General features: G+C 39.4%; 1 protein-coding gene across 2 annotated transcripts in view; it reads right to left on the reverse strand.

Moving 5' to 3' along the window:
• Positions 1-16,648, reverse strand: part of LOC311294052 (myosin heavy chain, fast skeletal muscle-like) — a 37,797-nt gene that overhangs the window by 2,807 nt on the left and 18,342 nt on the right. Inside the window, exons 1-33 of one of the 2 annotated variants that reach the window (XM_084414700.1) lie at positions 10,270-10,298; positions 10,086-10,122; positions 9,516-9,734; positions 9,278-9,421; positions 9,036-9,192; positions 8,908-8,935; positions 8,622-8,736; positions 8,378-8,470; positions 8,201-8,264; positions 8,009-8,107; positions 7,824-7,927; positions 7,600-7,738; positions 7,331-7,449; positions 7,087-7,236; positions 6,832-7,002; positions 6,440-6,740; positions 6,275-6,339; positions 6,097-6,184; positions 5,889-6,006; positions 5,679-5,802; positions 5,438-5,574; positions 5,077-5,332; positions 2,817-3,059; positions 2,535-2,711; positions 2,299-2,444; positions 2,124-2,214; positions 1,651-2,040; positions 1,449-1,575; positions 1,157-1,275; positions 747-943; positions 477-660; positions 218-383; positions 10-134 (exon numbers count right to left, since the gene is read on the reverse strand). In XM_084414700.1, coding sequence (XP_084270826.1) covers positions 10-134; positions 218-383; positions 477-660; positions 747-943; positions 1,157-1,275; positions 1,449-1,575; positions 1,651-2,040; positions 2,124-2,214; positions 2,299-2,444; positions 2,535-2,711; positions 2,817-3,059; positions 5,077-5,332; positions 5,438-5,574; positions 5,679-5,802; positions 5,889-6,006; positions 6,097-6,184; positions 6,275-6,339; positions 6,440-6,740; positions 6,832-7,002; positions 7,087-7,236; positions 7,331-7,449; positions 7,600-7,738; positions 7,824-7,927; positions 8,009-8,107; positions 8,201-8,264; positions 8,378-8,470; positions 8,622-8,736; positions 8,908-8,935; positions 9,036-9,192; positions 9,278-9,421; positions 9,516-9,722 — 4,644 coding nt within the window. In that variant the 5' untranslated portion in view covers positions 9,723-9,734; positions 10,086-10,122; positions 10,270-10,298. Of the gene's footprint in view, positions 1-9; positions 135-217; positions 384-476; positions 661-746; positions 944-1,156; positions 1,276-1,448; positions 1,576-1,650; positions 2,041-2,123; positions 2,215-2,298; positions 2,445-2,534; positions 2,712-2,816; positions 3,060-5,076; positions 5,333-5,437; positions 5,575-5,678; positions 5,803-5,888; positions 6,007-6,096; positions 6,185-6,274; positions 6,340-6,439; positions 6,741-6,831; positions 7,003-7,086; positions 7,237-7,330; positions 7,450-7,599; positions 7,739-7,823; positions 7,928-8,008; positions 8,108-8,200; positions 8,265-8,377; positions 8,471-8,621; positions 8,737-8,907; positions 8,936-9,035; positions 9,193-9,277; positions 9,422-9,515; positions 9,735-10,085; positions 10,123-10,269; positions 10,299-16,648 lie in introns of those variants that run through there. The other variant, XM_084414703.1, reaches the window with a different exon arrangement.

A 16,648-nucleotide genomic window follows, 5' to 3' on the forward strand; every position in this document is an offset into this window, starting at 1 on the left:
GATACTCACTTCAGCCTCTTCCAGGGCAGTCTGAATCTCTGACTTCTCAGTCTCCACTGTCTTCTTGGCCTTTTCCAGTTCATGGATGCTCTTACCAGTCTCACCTAACTGCTCTGTCAGATCTGAAATCTCCTCTACAAGTTATAAAGAAAATATTATCAACATAAATATATTGTGAATCACTACAGATTTAACACCGTAACACATTGAATCTTACGCTGCAGATTCTTGTTCTCTCTCTTGAGGGTCTCCAGCTGATCCAGACTCTCCTCATAGGAGTTCTTCATCTTGAACAGTTCAGTGCTGAGTGAACGAGCCTCTTTCTGGGCACCTTCCAGCTCTGCCTGACCTTCCTCATATTTCTGCTTCCATTCTGCCAGGACCTTTGGTCCAGATATTTCAGGGTCAGGTTTCATATGTAACATGTTGAACAAAGCCCATTCTGGCCATGCTTTTCAAAGATAAATTGATTGTACCTTGTCAAAGTTTCTCTGCTTCTTGTCAAGGTTAGCAGCCAAACCATTGGCTCTCTCCACATCAATCATGAGGTCCTCCACCTCACCCTGGAGTCTCTGTTTGGTCTTCTCCAGAGATGCACATTTAGAGTTTACTGCCTCAACTTGTTCCTCTGCCTCTTGCAGACGCTGAGCCAGCTTCTTTCTGTTATATTTTTTGTAACATTTAGTCAGAAGATGCATGCAATTGCACAAATTATTAACACATATCACTTCTTTTGATGTTCATACTTGGACTCTTCAAGCTCCTCAGTGCGCTGGATGGCATCAGTTTCATATTTGGTTCTCCACTGAGCAACCTCACTGTTGGCCTTTGACATTCCCCGCTGCAGCTCAGCCTTTGCCTCCTGCTCTTCCTCAAACTGCTCACGGAGCAGGTCGCAGTCATGACGGGCTGATTGCACAGCATGGGCCAGTGCGTTCTTAGCCTAAAGGACAAAGTCACATAATATTTACATTAATTCATTTAGCAGACACTTTTATCCAAAGTGACTTACAAATTAGCAATACAAAATATGATATTAGCTTTATTGTATTACATTAACTTTGTTGTATAGTGTTGTATTAATTTTTTTGCATTATATTAGCTTTGTTGTGTAGTAAGTGGAAATTATGTATTTGTTTTCATTATGCTATATTACCTTAACCTCCTCTTCAATATGCCTCTTAAGCTCCTCGATTTGCTGAGTGAAAGCTTGTTTGCCTCTGGTGAGCTGAGAAACCAGAGCCTCCTTCTCCTCCAGCTGACGGCCAAACTCACCTGTATAGATTTAGATTCACTGTGTCAGATTGTGCTTTCTCTATCAGTTACTATCAAAACAAACTCTTTGAAAGCAAAATGTAAATAAGTGTGTTTTCTTCTGATAATCTTAATACACCACACTCGGTTACTGTTGGAATACTATTAATTTATTCATGATTGTCATTAGTTACCATTTTCAGTTTGAAGTCTTGCTCTTTGAGCACTGAGGTCATTTATCTGGCGAATGTTCTCATCATTCTTGGATTTTATTTCACTAAGTTGGTCCTCAAGTGTGCGGCACATCTTCTCAAGATTAGCCTGCAAATACAAAAGTCATTAGATAATTGAAAACCTTCAACATGTTATGTATTCTTTAAACATAAAATTTCCTACTTTTCCTTTGGCAACAGCTTCCATGTTGCTGGAAAGATCGTCAATCTCCATTTTGTATTCACTCTTCTCTTTCTCAAGCTTCTGCTTGACACGCTGCAGGTTGTCGATTTGCTCTCCCAGCTCGGCCACACTGTCTGCCTGCTTCTTGCGGAGGGCACCAGCAGTAGCTTCATGCTGGAGGGTGGACTCTTCAAGATCACGACGCAGCTTCTGGAATTCAGCTTCACGCTTCTTATTCATCTCGATCTGAGCAGCAGTGGCTCCTCCAGCCTCCTCAAGCCTCTCACTGATCTCCTCAAGTTCCCTGGAGAGATCAGCTCTCTGCTTCTCAACCTTGGCACGAGCAGCGCGCTCAGCCTCGATCTCTTCCTCAAGTTCCTCAATGCGGGCCTATGGTGGAAAGTAGTTAATTTGATTTTTATTGTTCAGCATTTAATTATATTGTTCGTAATGTTGAAAAAATATCAAAATACCTGAAGCTCCTTGATCTTCTTTTGGAGTTGCGCACCCAGAGATTGTTCATCTTCTATCTTGCTAAGCAGCTGGCTTGTTTCAAAGTCTTTCCTGTGGGTGTTAAACAATAAGTGGTTTGCAAAACAAAAACAAAACTTAACAATAATGTTTTCAAAGATTTTATGCTTTAATTACTTTTTTATTTTCTCGTCAGATTGCTGCTTTTCATTCTCCAGGTCCATGATGGACTCTTGGGCTAATTTCAGGTCTCCTTCAAGCTTTCTCTTGGCTCTTTCCAGGTCCATGCGGAGCTTCTTCTCTTGTTCAAGGGAACCCTCAAGCTACAGGACAATGATAAATAAAATATGTTCACAGCAAAAAAAACAAAGCTAATTTGCTGAATTAATAACATGTTTACATTATCAACTCACATCATCAACTTGCTGCTCAAGCTTTGTCTTGGATTTGGTCAGGGTGTTGACTTTGTCCTCCTCGGCCTGAAGATCATCCAGTGTCTGCTGATGTGACTCTTGGAGGGCTTTCTTCTCCTTCGTAAGCTTGGCAATGCTCTCATCCTGAGCTGCCATTTCCTCTGTCAAGTTCTTGACCTGTAGGATTTTTGTTGCAAATAAGCTTATATTTTACACTTCATTTTCTATATCAACACATAAAACAGAGATTAAATCTAATCTTAAACCAACTCAATCTCCAACCTTATTCTCAGTGGCATGTTTCTCCTTCTCCACTTTAGCCAAGGTGAGCTCCAGGTCATCAATGTCTTTCTTCAGCTCAGAGCACTCATCCTCCAGTTTTCTCTTCTTGGCTGTCAGTTCAGCATTGATTTCTTCCTCATCCTCCAGTCTCTCAGTTGTCTCTTTGAGTTTAGCTTCAAGCTGGATTTTGCTTTTGATCAGACCCTCACACCTCTCCTCAGCATCTGAGAGATTCTCAGCTTCCTGTTAAGAAAATAGGTTGCTATATCATTGGAAACCACATTGCTCATTTTAACGTGTCAGACTGCAACTCATACTTTGTGTGATGAAAATCTCTCTTTTGTGTTAAATTTAGGGCAAGTTAACGCGACAATAACGCTTTAACAGTTCAAAAAAAATAGTGACGTTAATGTAGGCTTTATTTGACGCTATGAATCACCCGTAGGTCATGCCAGGGTTTCCAGATCTACGGTTTTTCCCTACATCAAACATTATTTGTAGCTCCTCCCGTCCAATAGTAGACCAAATAAGTATATTCTTTCACTTTAATATATCTCGAAAAACATGCATGAATCTCAGAAGGTATTCTGATTTAATATATATATATATATATGAAAGATACAGTATACAACTTACCGAAATCCATATCATGACTCATAATCACTCAATCTGTGTTTCAACCGTGGAAAGACGTCAATAAAACAGCTTGTGAACAATATCACTTAATGTTACATTTACCTCAGGAAAGTTATCAAGTTGTCACTCACAGTTTGTTAGTTAGCTATAAAAACACTAGAGAAGAGCTTATTTACTGTTAATTATATATGTATGTTTGAATAAATTCGCCATGAAGTGTTTATGAAAACTACCTTATAACTGAGTTGTACAAACATTTCAGCTTTTATTTGAGTTTAAATAGCCTATCTGGATATAAATAGCAGTTGAATATAATAGCTCTGTTGTTAATTTAAAATTATAATATTATAGTGTACCAAATGAGAAGGTTCCCTGTATTGTTTGCAGCATTATTTGGGAGAGATTTTTTTTCCTTAAAGGGACACTCCACCCATTTGCATTAAGCTTTGCATTGTTAGAAACCCAGTCATACTATTGAATGGTCGTGCAACACTCTCTCATTTTCCCCTGAGACGGGAGAAATCCGTTATTTACCTTTTACACTTCCTCCTACAATGACGCAAAAATCGTCATTTTGCTTCATTGTAGGAGGAAGTGTAAGAGGGGGGGATTCCTCATCTTTCCCAGGGGGCGGGACCCGCTCACGCTACAGACCTATTACAGATCAGTGGGTGGGACTTTACTCTCTGAAACTGAAAGCAATATCCTCCATCTTGTTTGAAGCTAAGCTAACAGGCGCTGTGGAGACAGATGTAAAGTTATGACAATAGCGGAGGAGAGTGCTCAATATGATATAGAAGAAGAGGATTTCGGAAGTCTGATGCTTGAATCAGGTGTTTGTGGCTACCTTTACAAGCCGCATTATAGCGAAGAGCAGCCGAGGCAGAAGACCTGCCTGCCGCGGACGAGGAGCCCGGACTGGCTCGGGTTAGGGCGGACTGGTGGCGCCGGTGATCTCACTATGCAACTCATAGACTGTAAGATGCAACTATACGAACACAGAGATAGAGTCCGTCTGCGGCAAAGAATTTCAACGATGACAATTTCTCCTGGACGAAATCTCTGAATCAGACGAGGACACGGACGTTTGTGTTGAGAACTATCCTAGTTTCGCACCGCATATGTTCTGACTGAACATCCAGGTACCATGCAATAATTCACCTTTTCGAAAGAAATACAAACGAGGAGTAATGAGTTCGCCAACTAACTAGACATTTTGTGTGAATGTGAAATGAATTTCAAGCTCTGGTGGTAGCTATCCTTGTAGACGGAAGAGTGATTTCTCTTATAGGCAGATATGCGCTTTCTGGATTAGTGGGAGTGGCTTGCGGAGCTGTGCAATGTGGTGCATTGTGGGAGTTGTTGTCTTTCATACAAATGCGTCCTGAAGTTATTTTTTGTCTTTCCTCGGTCACGAAGGCACCTAATTCAAAATTTATTGTACATTTCGACTACATATATGACCCACTTTAAATAAAAAACAATGTTCAAATGGGTGGAATGCCCCTTTAAGAAAAATCAAATTATTGGTATCAGTATTGGCATCGGCCGATATCATTCTGAATAATCAGCTATCGGTATCAGCAGAGAAATTTATTATCGGTGCATCTCAAAAAATACTCACAGATGCTACTTGTAGCTGTAGATCATTTTTCTCTTGCAGCAGTGCTACCATCTTCTCTTCAAGTTCCTTCTTTTTGGCTTCAGCCTTGGCAAGATCTTCTTTGCATTTTACAAAGTCCTCTTTCATGTTTGCCAGCTCTTTCTCAGTTTCGGCACTCTTCAGTAGAGGCTTAACCTTGTAGTAAACCTTCATCCATGGCCAGTGTTTGACATTCATGAATGAACGGATGTTGTATTGGATGGTGTAAATGGACTCCCTGTGAAAGATTCATCATTAAATGCCATAATCATTATAATTATATCAATTATAATTTGTTTCCACAGTTATTGTTGATGTCATCTTTACTAATGACAATACTCACCTCCTTTCCATCATCTTCACAAATTCCCTCCTCATCACGTAGCCACGACAGAGAGCCTGAGTCATTGTGACCAGAGCAGCCAATTTCTCATCACGCATCTCCTCAAGAGTACCCAGAAGACCAGCTTTGAAGAACACCTGAATTTATGTAAAACAGTAAATCAAAAAATACTGATTTAACCTGTATAAGCTAAATGACCATGATCACCGAATCTTTGAAATTTGTAAAGCTAAATATGAACCTTTGTGGTTCCAAATCTGTACTCGTCATGATTAACGTCGATGGATCCCAGGAGTTTCTCACTGGCCTTCTTGTTATCCATAAACTGTCCCTCTGGGATAACACTGGCATTCAGCACCTTGTATCTATGGAAGATGGGAAGATTTATCAAAATGCTTCTAATAAAGAGTCTCCAACAGGAAATTGTATTTTCATATGGTGTCATTTATACCTCTGTTTGAAGTCACCATAGAGGATTCTGCTGGGGAAGCCCTTTCTGCAGATTCTGATACCCTCCAATACACCGTTACACCTCAGCTGGTGGATAACCAGGAAGTTCTCCATGAGACCTATAACGAAGTTTACACCATTAACTTGGTAAATTAATTTCATCATATAAATTGAGTGGCAGAATATCTGTAAACTTTTTAATACTTTACCTGGAGTCTTGGACTCATTGGGAATCAGGCAACGCACAAAGTGAGGGTGAGTGCTCCTCAAGTTGGTCATGAGTTTGCCCAAGTTCTCCTGTGAAGAATAGAAAGGGGTTGCCATGCTTTGTGTTTCTTTTTTTCTTCAAATACAGAAATATTGCTGTGAGGTCATCTCTATACATACCCTGAACTGGGAGGACACAGTCTGCATGGAGCCACCCTTCTTCTTGCCTCCTTTTTTACCAATCTCTATTGAGATAAATATACAAAAGAACATGTATAAATGCAAAAACAAGAAAGAAAGTGCAAAGCTAAATCAAAGTTTGGTTAAATAGATTTTTTTCTTTACCCTCAACAACAGGTGGGTAGAGAGTAGCCAGTAGTTTGACAGAAGACTTCTGGTACAGCTGCACAGCAGACTCATTCAGTGGATCCTTGTTCTTGTCCAACCAGCCAGAAATGTTGTAGTCCACAGTTCCAGCGTAGTGAACCAGGGAGAAGTGGGCTTCAGCCTTGCCTTTGACAGGCTTTGGTTTCTGGAAAGCATTGTTCTTGCCAAGATGCTGATCATATAACTTGTTCTTGAAAGAAGTGTCTGAAGCCTTGGGGAACATGCACTCCTCTTCAAGGATGGAGAAGATACCCATGGGCTGTTTATAAAAGAATGTTGTTGAAGTATTACAATTTTAAGATTTCAAGCATAGAAATTGGAAATGAATAAGTTCATAAACCAGTAAAAACCTTCTCAATGAGCTCAATGCAAGCAGCCAAGTCCATGCCGAAGTCAATGAACTCCCAAACAATGCCCTCCTTCTTGTACTCCTCTTGCTCCAGCACAAACATGTGGTGGTTGAAAAACTGTTGCAGTTTCTCATTGGTGAAGTTGATACACAGCTGCTCCATGCTGTTGAACTGGATGAAGAAACAGAACCATTTACTGACTTCTGAATATCACTCAATGTGCCATTAAAAAAGAGATAAAAGAATCATTCTTACATCAAAGATCTCAAAGCCAGCAATATCCAGCACACCAATGAAGAAGTTTCTTTGTTGTTTTGTGTCCAACATCTGGTTGATACGAATGACCATCCACAAGAACATCCTCTCATAGATAGATTTGGCCAAGGCGCTAACAGAGTTGTACACCTGTAAGTAGAATAGAGTGGATATTATTCTGCTTCTGCAGTAATTAGCCAGAATTTGAGGTTAAACACATGGCATGCTAGAAATGTTATTATACCTGTGGCACGGTCTGGCCTTTGGTCACAAACTCATTTCCGACCTTGACTCTGGGGTAGCACAAAGCCTTCAGCATATCAGCAGAGTTCAAACCCAGAAGATAGGCAACTTTGTCAGCCTCTGCAATTAAAAAAGTTGCACAAAAATCCATCCCTTTTCTTGCCTTGAAAACTAAATGAAACCACCCTTTTCTTTGTGAAAATAGAAATAAGGATCTCTCCATTCAAAGCACTGCATGTTATGACACATATTAGTACAATTTAGTCTCACCTTCTGTGCCATCAGGCTCAGCCTGCTCCTCACGCTGCTTCTGCTTGAACTTCATGTTGCCATGATGAAGCACAGCTCCAGTGAACTTGTAGATCCCCATTTTCTCCTCATTAGTAAAGCCCAGAATGTCAATAGCAGTCTGAAAATTACAGAGAAGGATGAGTTCTAGGATCTTTTCTGCCATAAGCATACAGTATGTCAATATTCAAATAGCAATGACTCACATCAGTAGCAACCAGCTCCTCTTTATCATCAATGCTGGCCACTGTGATCTGACCCATACTGCACATAGGGTAGTCATAGGGGTTGGTGGTGATTAGCGTCATTTCTGTAAAATACACAGATTTTTTGAAACAGTGTCTTACAATATTATCTGGCATTTAACACTGAATGTAATGTGTGCACCTACCAAGCAGCTCAGGCTTATGGTTGGTCATCATCTGGTAGAAGATGTGGTAGCCTCTCTCATCTGGAAGCTGGAATGTCACTCTAGACTTCTCCAGCAGATCTGTTGAGAGAATGTACTTGAGTCACAATCATCTGAAGAGTGACAGATCAAGACAAATGTTCAGGATGGATCAATGAAATCGTGTCCACCTACATGTCTCAATGTCAGCACTAGCCAGTTTTCCAGTGGTGCCGAAGTGAATTCTGATAAATTTACCCTGTTTGAAACAAAATAGCACAATACATAAATAATCTCTTTATATAAAATTCTGTATAGAAAAATCCAACACAATTGACTAACTATATTGTAAATAAAAAGTGGTTTACTTACAAAACGAGAGGAGTTGTCATTTCTCACAGTCTTGGCATTACCATAAGCCTCAAGCAGAGGGTTGGCAGCAATGATCTGGTCCTCAAGAGAGCCCTGTGATGTTTGAAGGGTTTTCAGTTATTTTCATTTATTTTCTTATTTCATGACTAAACACTATTTATAGGCACTTCACAAATTCACATATCATGTGAGATGAGTGTAAATCACCATCATTAAAAATAAAATGTAGTTTTATATCTCATACCTGCATTTTGCCAGGAGTAGCTTCTTTCTTCTTGTCACCACCTGCCACTGCAACTGTGGCAAAGTACTGGATGACACGTTTGGTGTTCACAGTCTTTCCAGCACCAGATTCTCCACTGGTTTATGAGAGATTATAGAAAAAAGAAGTTTAAAAGACATGTAGACTTTTCAAAGTATATTCAGAAGTTCATTCTTAAATTCTGTTTTATAAATATCTCCATATAGATTTTCCATTTACATTATACTTTAATTTTTGTCATGGTCTGAGATTAAATGAAAATACTTACGTAATCAGGACAGACTGGTTTTCTCTATCTGTTGATTGTAATGTGTAAAATATCCGATAAATATTTCATATATTAACATCATCAAATTCACCTTAATGAATTCTATAGAATTAAATTCCATGTCTTACCAGTCAGCATGAACTGATATGCGTTGTCAGAGACAGAGAAGATGTGGGGTGGGGCCTCCATACGCTTTTTGCCTCTGTAGGCAGACACCACTTCTGCATCATACACTGGGAGCCACTTGTAGGGGTTCACAGTTGCGCAGAAGAGTCCGGAGTAGGTCTGAAATGAGCAGAGACATGGTCAGATTGCAACAACACAGACAAAATTAACTTAAATGCTTTTTTTATGTTGTTTCAGAACTTACGTAGATCATCCATGCAGCATAACGCTCTTTGAGGTTATACAGCACAGAGGCTTCATTGAGATGGGTCATCATGGCCATGTCCTCAATCTTGTCATACTTGGGAGGATTCATTGGGTAGACGTCATCCTCCTTTACTGTTCTCTCCTTTAAATTTGATAAATTAGATATTAGATATAAAAGAAAACAATGTAATAAGTAATTTAATGAGCATCTACATTAAGTAGAAATTAAAACTCGCCTCCTTAGTGTCAAGCAAAATAACTGTGGCTTTGCCACCCTCTTTGCTCTTGACTGTTCCCTTGAGGTACAATTCTTTGGCATCAGCCACATAGCAGGCAGTCTTGGCATCAAACGGTTTGTTCTGAGCCTCAATTCTCTCTTTCTCAGGCTTACGAAGGTAAATGGCAGCCTTGCCATAAACGGCCATCTCAGCGTCCGTACTCATGGTGGCGGCTTACTAAAATTTGGATAAGAAACATTGACATGCTTTTTGAATCAATAAAATAAGTATTGATAATCAAACACACTGTCCACAAACAGTATTCATAGAGGGTCTCATGTAGTTAAGGTCTTTATAGAATATTAAAGTGAAAAGGCCTATTCAAATGTAAAAAGTGTGAACACAATAGTCCTTAATTTATGGCGTCTCTAATTAAATCATCTGTCACAATATGCATTTTGTTGATACATTATAATACATAAAAAACTGCATTAACAAATGAAACTAGAGTCTACATGCATCTGAAAACATGCTAATATTTAACCATGTCTTTTTAATGCAGTAATGCAGTGTGTTGCTACCACCTACCTTCCTCCTCTTGAAGACCAGATGAAATTTTAACACCCTATAAAGGAATTCAGTTGAAAAAAATAATACATTTAGGCATATATGGTAATAATATCTTTTTAAAGACTTCTTCTGTCATATCAATTCACTTAGTATAATCTCATACTAATAACAACATCAAATGCAAAGTATTTCAGCTTCTTACCACAAGCAGGAACTCCTCTAGGCTCCTATGAGACTGGCTGTGCTCTCCTCAAAACTTATATTGAGGTCAATTTGCACACTAAGCAGAGGCTATAAATGGATAAGCTTTAGAGTCCTAATTTATGGTAAGAAGCTACACCTATTCTCAGTCATCAACAGATATAACATCATTTTACACATCAGTTATAGGTATCACATACATTTGACAATGCAATAGTTTGATAATGTGTCCGTATTTTGAATAAATTACATGATAGTCATAGTCATAATCATATTATGTGTTTTTTATTTACATATTTTTAAATATCTTTTTACATTTATACTTCATAAATATTTCATTTTTAATTGACTGACAAGAAATTTTTTTTTGATTTTAATTTGTGGGGAATTATTTTCAGTTGCAGATTAAATTGGAATAATATTAAAACAAACATATAAAGACACATTTGATATCTATTTTTCACAAAGACAAGCACGTATAACAGAAATGGCCATATAAGTGATTGACTGCATGGAAGATTGCCATCCAAGCTGTCTCAGAAAAAAATACCATAATAGTTCACTCCCAGTGTATGAGTCTAGTGTCTATTTATACCTAATGCTTTTTATGATTGGGATGGGTAGACTATATTACTTGATGAGGGGAAAGATTCAGTGATTTTTCCATTTGCTTTGTCGTGAACACTGCTGTGTTTCCATTTTTATTTGTGTTTATTGCAATGTTTCCATATTTTAATGTTAGACATCTTTAAACTTAATTAGAAGTGATACAACGATTTGGACTTATTCAAAGTTTATACTTTAACATAAATTTTAAGTTAACATGGAACAAATGACAAAGTATTGTAGCAATTAGTCATCACAACAGTAAAGAACGTCTAACCTCAAATGCCAAAGTTATTGTCGTGTATGAACAAAAGGAACTAAAGGATTTTTTTTTAATCATTGCTCATTTCAAGGTTTTAAAGACTCACTTATATTTGATTAAAAACACTGAATTAATCTATTCAATCTTACATTTCCAGCATCACAGCCAGAGGCATTGCTTGTAGGGTGAAAGTTGGGAATGAGTACAAGGGGCCCAGAGCTTTACATAATATTGACTAGGGATGCACCGATCCACATTTTTCCCCTTCCGATCCGATACCGATACTATTCCGATACCAGAGCTGTGTTTGCTTTAATATTATTATTATCATTATTGTTTATTTTATATGATGCTGAAATAAACATCTCTCAACAGGCAAGTATGATATGTACGTATGTATGCATGTATGTCCCAAAAGGCAACTTGAGGTAAGTATAAGGTCAAAAAAGGAAGTCAGAAAAACAGAAAATCCTGTTAAAAGGAAAAATACCATTCTGAAAACAAATATGCAACTGTAATGGTTTCAAATTGATTGTCATGTCAATATTTATTACATTCCCAAAATGTCAAATACTTGAGTCTTGAAATAAGTGCAAGTGTAAACATCTTACACACACACTATCTGAAGGGTGATCCTCGCTCAGAAGCGGTAACTCGAGATAAATGCTCGATCAACATCACCCATCATGCAAATAGACAAGCGGATTTCGCCTCAAACGCGCGTCAATTTCGCTTCAAACTTTTGCTTTTTACGCGCGTCAATTTCGCTCTGGACGCGCGAATGGATTCAAAATATTCAAGCGGTACACGATCCGTTCCACCTGCACGATCCGTTTCACGCATGCGCGTAATTACGTAGTAGAAAACGTCACGGTTTTCCTACACTATCGGTACCACGCATGCGATGAAACATTTGAAGGTCAGGCGGCATAACTTGCGGCAAATTTGTGTAACGTTAGTTGTATTGTGTTTAACATTTCACAGCGGGTCTATTTTGATGCTTTTAAATGTAGCTTACGCTATGCATTACGATGTGTTTACGTGGTTGCCAATCCAAAATAATAAAGGAGTTGTGAGTTGTTACATGAACATAATGATCAGTTTCCTCCATACTCTCCTTTGCGATTCATTGCTGTATGGTATTAGGCTTAACTTACTTAACTTGCCGTGTTTTGGTCTGAGGTCAGTAGTATTGTCAAAGACGGTTTGTGTCGTTTTTGTTTTATTAAAAGCTGCTAATATTAGTTAACTTTTAAGTTGAGTAATTTTGTATTAGTATGGGTCTATATAGGCTAATATCTATATAATCTAAATGAGGAAAATAATCCCTTCAATGTTGTTTATAGAAGACAATAAGGAACATAATATGCATTTCTGCCTAGACTATCTGCACTTACATGAAGAAAGAACTACAAACAAGTGGGGAAACGTCTAGAACGTATTTCAAACTGACAATGGAAATGACTTGAAAGAAGCATGTGTGCACACAGAAGTGACATGAGACCAGCGGTGGACAGTAGTGAAGTACACTTTTGAGTATCTTTATTTAAGAGTAAAAATGCGCTTTATCATTTGCGTATGTGCGTTTTCTACTGCGTCTACTACGCATGCGTGAAACGGATCGTGTACCTACACGTCCAACTAGACGCGGTCACGCGGTAGATGCGAATTTGACGCGCTATTCGCGTTTGGTGTGAACGCACAGTAACGTGGTGCTTTTTTAAATGTTTGATTGTGTTCGTTGTGTTGTACGACGCGAGGGAGCTTCAAAGAGCTCTGAATTACGGCTTTGCAAACATTGCATTTTGCTGTCTTGCTCTGCAGTGTTTCCAGTGTGAACTATTTCAACACAGCGGACTTTGTTGGCTAGCCGCAAACTGCGGAATGGATTTCCTGAGCGGGGGCGTGTCTCATAACTCTGTGTCTCATTGAGCCGCGCCTCCGTTCAGGCAATCCATTCTGCAGTTTGCAGTCAGCTAGCAGACTAGCCGGCAGAAATCACTTTTGGAGTCATTTCAGCAGACAAAGTTAAAGCGCAGACATGACTCATGGATATCGGATATCTCAGCAGGTTGGATCGTGAAAATCCGATACGTGAATTAAGCTGGTATCGGTCTGATAACGATACTGGATCGGATCGGCCCCATCCCTAATATTGACAGTAACAAATATACAATTAGGATAATAACATGAACAGGCAGACAGACAGTGATTATATCACTGTATAAAAAAAAAGAAAAAAAAAGAAAAGTAAGGCATGCATGCAGATCTGGCACCAGCTAAGCGCTGATGAGGGGGCGTCTGAAATACTGAGAGGGGGCGATCACCAGATATGCAGTGTATAAGGCCTACACAATCACGTTACCACGGCACGACAACACCACCAAAATCAATGTATGCCTGCTTAACCCACATGCTCAGCTCATTGCGACCCGTTTAACGGAATATTATGATTAAAACAACCTGAACCCCTACCAAGACAATATAATGCTGAAAACTGCAACTAATTATCAAACATTTTAAATCACAAGCAAAATATTTAATTGTACCTTTAGCCTCAGTAGATGCAATCTTCTCTTCGATGATTGAAACCTCTTCAGCAGTAACTCTTTCCATTCGTTTCTGAATTTTCTACTTAGGTCATTTTCAAATGCCAGCTGGATCAGATGTGCTTTTCGTCTATGCAACATGCTGCATCTGTGCTCAGAAAATACATTCTTCAGCATTGAGAGAGTTCTCGCACATAGCAGTCGAGGCCCCAAATTTTAGTGCGTGTTTTAAGGCAGTCAGCACCACTGGCATGGCTTGGAAAACGCTGGAGTAATTTGAAAGAACTTTGAACAACGTCACTTTCTCATTCTGGCCTGTGCACAGTGTTTGCCAACACTTACGTGCAACGGTGAACTGAGACTCCACCATTTTGGTGTTCGTTAAATCCAGTAGTAGTTGCACTTTCCCCGCATTCAAAAGTTCTCACTACCAGGGTCCAGTGCATCCAAAGCTGCCATGTAGGTTGCTATTACATTCGCTGAAACGCACGGACATTTCTCCCAAAACGGAGTCAATAATGCTACAAAAACGGCCGCTTGCACTCCTGTTCAATGTTCACTTCACGCTGACCAACACTTTCATCCACAGTGTAGTCTTGCAGAGTCTTACTGGGCTGTCGCTGCCATTTCGGAGGAGCAGGAACCGCATCATCTGCACCTATACTTTCAGCCCACAGTTTCACAAACTCTGCATCTGATCGTAGACTTTCAATGCAAGATGCACTGCCAATGAGCCGAATTGCCGTCAATAGATCCGTTTGTTCAGCTTGCTGCATCCTATTCGGTGGATCCATCAGGCCCAAAACTTTGTACATCACACAGGCAAGAAATTAGAAATTTGGTTCTGTGATGGCCTTGTGAAGTCCAACAGTTTACATTTTTATGTCAGCACCTTTTCTTGTGGTTGTGATTTCATTCAGAAAATCCACAAGCGTGTCGTGCGATTTCAGCACCACGGACACCGTCTCAAGGTGTCCAGTCCATCGTTGATCCAGCAGCCTTTTAAGCTTCTCTCCCTTTTACTGTGCATCTACAGTTGGCTTTCTCAGAAATTTGTAAAATGCACTGCAAATGGCAAAAAAATCTCCAACAGCGCTCTTGGATGAAACTGCATGCACTATAACCAAATGTAATTGATGATCAACAATGAATGTAGCAAACTTCTCTGTTTAATTTGTTTTGAATGTTTCTGCATGCCTCCTCCTCTTCCAGACATAACGCTGGCCCCGTCATAACACTGACTTAGTATTTTATTTGTTTCGAGACCAACATTTGACAGCTCTTCGAGCATGATGTTGGTGAGTGACAGGGCATTGCACTTGTCTGTGGTCAATACTGACAACAGCCTCTCTTTCACTGTGCAGTTCTGGTCAACATATCTAAGAACAATAGCGATATTCTCATTGCCCGTCGGGTCCTTGGTTCCATCAACTTTAATTGTAAACCATGACTCCCCAACATCTTTAACAATGTGCTCTGTCACGATTGTACTCATCAGTTCAATTAAATCATTTTGAACATCGTGTGATATGTACATAGCATTTTTGGGAATTGTACTGAAGGCCTGCGCTAGCTTTTTTTTTTTCTCAGCGTGTAATCAAATAGAGACAGGAACAGTCCACTGCCCGCGTGACCTCTGTCATCAACTGAATCAATAGTACCCCTCAATGGGAGTTCGTTTGATACCAGGAATTCAATAATGTATATTATTGCTTACACATAAAGGCGGTTTCGAGAAAGCTGATCTGAATTAACTAGGGTTGAAATCTATTTTCCTGTGGAACATCGCAATTGCTGCTCTTTCCAAATAGCCATGCATGCCAGATGCTCTTTACAGTTAGCATGTCTGTAAAATCCTTTCGCATAATCTGTTGCATGCTTCCAATTGCTAAAACCAGTGCTTGTAAACACAGAGTCACTCCTGCCAAATTTCGGACAGGGAAAACAAAATACCTAATCTGCTTGCTCTGAATATTCTTGCCATTCCCTATCATTGTACCAATTTTGCGCAAATGCTTAGTCATTTTTATGTTGTTGTTTCTTTGGAAACTGCTTGAGACAAACCTGGGCTGGCTTGTCTTTACCGAGGTCCTCTGGTACACTATACGGTGACGGCGTCGGCGAGTCCTTGCTTTTGGCGGGCTGAGTGACTGGTAGTGGCGTAAGCGGGCCAATCAAAATTCGACTTTGCTTAACAGACTGTCCTTAATAAAAATATTGCTATTTTAGCTTAATATTCACTCTAGGAAGAATATGCAATTGGTAAACGTGATTTTTAAATAGCATATTTTATCATTAAAATCCCTTTAACATTCATGGTGATCTGAGGGGGTGGGAGAGTGCCGTGGAGAGTTATGGCCACTGTTCGGCAGAGAGATGCTCGCCCCACCCACACACCACGCATGTGCTCGTGTGGCTTATGGATTTAAGCTAAATATTTTTTGCTGATTCTTTGGTGATGCCCTCACACGTATAGTGGAGGAAGATGATGATGAAGATGAGGATTTATACCCTCATCTAGACAATGATGAAGAGGAGGATGTAAGAAATTGACTCAGATTCTACTCCAAGATAGATGGTTGATCATGCTTATTCCCCAAAATGGCTTAATTATCATAGACAAGAACAAAGTCAGCAGTTTTGTTGTTTCTTCACAATTTAAGTGGATCACATCTTGAGCAAATGGTCATCAATTGTAGAATGGGAGCAGGTGAAGGGACCCTGAGAATCATCTCAAACAATGGGGTGTCTCAACTTTATTAACATACAGATCACAGCTGTTACAACAGGAGCAGTTTCATTTTCATTAGAGGTGGTAAAGAGGTACTTTTGTACTTTTCCAACTTTGGCGAGCCAGCCAGGAGGGATTTTTCAAAAAGGCTGGGAAAGGTAAGAAAATTTGTTTTTTGTTTTTTTTTATGCTGGTTTTTGTCAGGGACCCCCCTCCTTTAAATAATCCAGAA

This window comes from Rutilus rutilus (assembly GCF_951802725.1).
Source record: "Rutilus rutilus genome assembly, chromosome: 7".
Taxonomy (NCBI): Eukaryota; Metazoa; Chordata; class Actinopteri; order Cypriniformes; family Leuciscidae; genus Rutilus; species Rutilus rutilus.